We start from the raw sequence: 4,554 nt of genomic DNA, 5'->3' as shown, positions 1-4,554 counted from the left end.
GTTTTCTTGTAATATAAATTTTTGCTGTTTTTATTTCATTTTTTTTCTAAAATTTGCCCATTTTTCCCCTGAATTTTGACACGTACATGTAACTCGAAATATTTGGTGATGGGAATTAGCTTAAGTATTTTACACAGCATGAGAATACAATGTGCATGTGCATGTATTTACATGTAATTAAATACTGTATAGCATGAAATTTTAGAGGGAGTTAAATTTGGCAAATTTGGCGTTTTGATAGCCATTTTCCAAAATAAAACTCACCATTTTCAGCCATTATATGCATGCTCAATGTCAAGTGGCCACTAATTTGTGAAATTAAAATTTGCCAATCACCAAATTTAACTCCCTCCAAAATTTCCTGCTGTACAGTATATGTAATGAAATTAGTAATTAATATTCTGGATTTTATTAAATTCAATTACACTGTCTCTTTCAGAGGTTCCCTGTCATGGACTGGTGATATATTATGTAGGGGGTCAATATTACAGTGGGACCCACGTCTACCAGGTGATTATTAGACCACACCCATGATCAAAGTCTGTGGGACTCACTGGTCACCAAATCATCAGCAACTCATGTTAGGAGGAAATAATAATTATTATAGTGAGTTTATGATTTTACAGGCCCGTAGCCAGGGGGGGTTTGGGGGATTCGGACGAACCCCCTGTTGTAGCTGCAAAAAAGTTTTAGATTAGCTCCTGTCATGAAGAACAGCACTGCAAAAGCAGGATTAGCATTTTCGCAACAGCGAGAAGCACAGATAGCCATTTTAGCTGAGTCAGCACATGGCTGAGATGCGTAAATTAAGACCACGCCTACCAACTACGCCCATTTTCGTCAAAATTTTCGCTGCGCGCTTTGCGCGCAGCAATTTCCGAACCCCCTATTTTAAGTTCCTGGCTACGGCCCTGTTTTATTAATTTTATTTATTTTACATGGCTCCAAAATCGCTTCCATTTTTACATTGATGTCCTAAGGCTAGCTTTGTTCATGTAGAAAGTTTGAGCTGATTCTGCCTAAAGTTTTTAAAGTTATGGCCATTTTAAGAAACAATTTTTGAAAAACACCTTGTACTATAAATATAGCTTATGCTTTTTTCAAAATGACCCTCATTTTAAAAACATTTTCTGATAGATATTGATGTCCTTATGTTATGTAGAAAGTTTGAGCTGATTCAGACTATAATTTTTGAGTTATGGCCATTTTTTAAAAGTGAGCCAATTTTGAATAATATCTTGCTCATGGTTTTTTCAAAAATGGGTCCATTTTTTATTACATTTTCTGATATACATGTATATTGATGCCCTTATGCTATGTAGAAAGTTTGAATGATTCCAATAAATAATTTTTGAGTTATGAACATTTTAAGAAACGCCAATTTTTTGCCTGCTACATTCATTTGTGTATAGCTAATAGCAAAGTAAATTGTAAATTAATAAAGAATCAATTAACTATTTGTCGGTACAGTACAGTTAGTATAGATTAATGGGGCTTTATTTTTGATCCATTTAGTATTTTTTTAATTGACCATAAGATGATAGTTAATGTATGAAGTACATGTACACGTATGAACCATAGCCTATGCCAGTAATATGAAAAAGTTACCTTAAAGTTGCTTTCAGCAGTTAGTAGTGGGCAGCTTTGATATCTGATATCTTTGTATGAAAATATTTTTAAATTGGGAAATTATTTTGGGCAGCTTCGATATCTGATATCCTTGTATGAAAATATTTTAAAATTATTGGGAAATTTTTAAAATAATTCATAATTTGTTTCTAAGAAAGCTAATAATTGTCAATATCCTTCTGTAATTTTATTTCTTAGAAAGCATCGATCTACATGCATAATAGCAAATTTCTGAAATATTTAGGCTGGTCGATGATATCAGTCAGTAAATATGTAGAGCTATGCATACATATTATTTACTGATATGCTTTTAATACAAATCAAACAGATCATTGATTCCTTGTAGTCCAATATATGGAGAATGAGATGATGATAATTGAGGATGAGTCCTGCTCCTAGTAAAATTAATACAATATTAATTGTACCCTGAACTAACATGAAGCCTGCAAAAAGCCAAGAACATAGTACAGCGTATTTCATCAAGAGTGGTTAAGAGAGAATTCTCCACTTTATTACATTTTTTGATGCATATACAATTTTATGCTGTGCATGTAGTTTTGCAAAGTTACGTACAATCTAGTCTAGCTGCATGTATATATTTATGAAGTGACTGTGTCTAACTATTTTTAAAAGACTAAGTCAAGAATTAAGTTAAAAATTCCTTCTGTGCAGCTTAATTCTAAACTACTTTGCACAATCATTGACACTGTTGAAGTTTTATTACCATTCTTACCCAAGTCATACTAGATTCTGTACAGCAATTGTGTTTGTATAGTGTTTTATTTTTGCTGATTTTGTGCTCTTACTTTAAGTTGAACACAAATCCTGAATATGAAATTCTTAGGAATTAAACTATTGTGGCAACAATCATTTAGGACGAAAACCTACAAATCTACTTCCTGAAGTTCCTGTGTTAGCATTAATGCTTCCTGCCATGGCTTCTATTTAAACTCATTTAGTTTTGTTTTCTTCAGATCTCCCGCTCACTCTCATCTCATCTCCTTTCTTCTTTTTTATTGTTTTTCTTACTTTATAGGCTGCAGCTAATATCATAAGATGATTTCTGGTTTTTCCACTATTGCTGCTGCAGTTGTCATTCTATTGTGCATCACTGATCAATGCACAGCTCAAAATACTAACTGCTCTGCTCTGGCCACTGATGGTGACTGCAATTTTTATGATTGCTTGAGTACTAAATTCCGTTGCGATGGCAAGGATTATCCTCTTCGCCGTGGTAAACCTGACTGTCAGAAATACATGAGCGAATCAAGTTGCTTCACAAAATCAGTAAGTACACTGATTGCATTGATGTGTGCCCTACAACCTACTATATTATAGTATTCAACTTTATTGAAAGTAACCTAGGGGTTAGTTGATGTACTCTCCAATAGAATTTCATGCATCAGAGTTGTCGCTAGTAGATAACGTTGGAGACAACTATACATATAGTGGTGGGCAGCTTTGATAACTTGTTGTGTAAATTGATCTCCAATAACCTAAATTTTAATGGTAAAATCCTTGATTGTCTTTGCTGCATGTCATTTTAAGAAAAACGTTTGTAGTAATTGGATATCCTTTTATAAATCTTTTTAAGAAAGCAATCTATAATGATGAAATCTTTATATATTTTTATTGGGCAATTATGGCAAATGCATGCCTTGATGAAATAATTTGCATGTAAATGAATAATTAACATACATTTCATAGTAGACTTGTAAATCAACATATTGTGATTGTGTATGCATCTACCAAAGCAGCAAAAATTTTTAAATAATACAATATTATTTTAGGGTCAAGCATGGCTTTCTAGGGTTCGTAGATGCTTGATGCAGGCTATTGTTAGCAGTTCTCTCTATAATAATGAAAGTGCTACTTGTGATGATTTGGCAAAATTTGCAATTGGAAGTCGTCCTAAATGTTACATCGATAATGGGTTCTGTACAAGTATTTTTTTATCACTTCAATGTCAGAACCTTAATTGTATTCAAAATAGAATTTATCCTGGTAGAAGAAGTTGGAGTAGACAGTCAAGAGCTCAGGTAAGAAAGCATTAGTTATAAGTATTTATTATTATTATTATCATCATCATTATTATTATTATTATTATTATTATTATTATTTTACTTTTATAGATTATAGAGACAACTGAGTCTTGCCCTTCCCAGATTTCTACATTCCTTACTGATGCACCGCAGCAGTGCAATTTGGATAGTCCAGACAGTGCTCTTCCAGCCGTCATACATGATCATTTAGGTATGTACTTCAATACTATGTAAGAGTATGCTATTCTTCTATTTGCACAGATTGTACTGCAAGGGCTTTCGATTTTATGATCTTATTGGATGCATCTGGAAGTGTTGGGGCTGATAACTTTGAGATAATGAAAAACTTTGTTGCAAACATGCTGTCTAACTTTACCATTGGACCAGATGACACTCGTGTTGGAGTCATTAGTTTTGCTAGTAGTCCATCAATTGTTATCCCATTGGGTTCCATTAATACTTATTCACAATTGGCTACTGCTATTAGAGGTATATCATACACTCAAGGAGGCACAAACACTGCTGGAGCATTGGATTTACTAAGCACAGCATTTGCTACTGCTCGTGTTAGTGAAGGTATCTCTCGTGTAGCTGCCGTTTTTACTGATGGAATGTCAAATGATGCTGCAGCAACAGTACAATCTGCTCAAGCTGTCCATAATGACAAGATTACTGTTTTCTCTTTTGGTATTGGAACTGGTGTCAGTAATGCAGAGTTAGTTGCCATTGCTTCAGATGGTCAACAAGGTGTTTTTACTATCAGTGGTTTTTCATCTAATACTTTTCAGGCTGTATTGACACAATTACAACTATCAACATGTTTAAGTAAGTCTTTTTAATAATGTAAATTTTTATTAAGTCAATTTATAGCCCCTACATCATC

The 4,554-nt window shown here is 33.5% G+C and overlaps 1 protein-coding gene across 1 annotated transcript; it reads left to right on the top strand.

Moving 5' to 3' along the window:
- Positions 1-2,614: 2,614 nt before the first annotated feature.
- Positions 2,615-4,552, top strand: LOC109589364 (collagen alpha-5(VI) chain-like; the record flags this gene model as incomplete). Its single annotated transcript, XM_020005458.1, has 5 exons — positions 2,615-2,916; positions 3,420-3,668; positions 3,762-3,882; positions 3,933-4,496; positions 4,542-4,552. Coding segments are annotated over exons 1-5 (1,176 nt in total), but the record flags the coding sequence as incomplete, so codon positions are not given.
- Between the last annotated feature and the right edge of the window lie 2 nt (positions 4,553-4,554).

The sequence above is a fragment of the Amphimedon queenslandica genome, unplaced genomic scaffold (genome assembly GCF_000090795.2).
Source record: "Amphimedon queenslandica unplaced genomic scaffold, v1.1 AMPQUscaffold_11390, whole genome shotgun sequence".
Classification (NCBI taxonomy): domain Eukaryota; kingdom Metazoa; phylum Porifera; class Demospongiae; order Haplosclerida; family Niphatidae; genus Amphimedon; species Amphimedon queenslandica.
The sequence above is the reverse complement of the archived record's forward strand: the minus strand, read 5'-3'. Positions and strand labels throughout refer to the sequence as shown.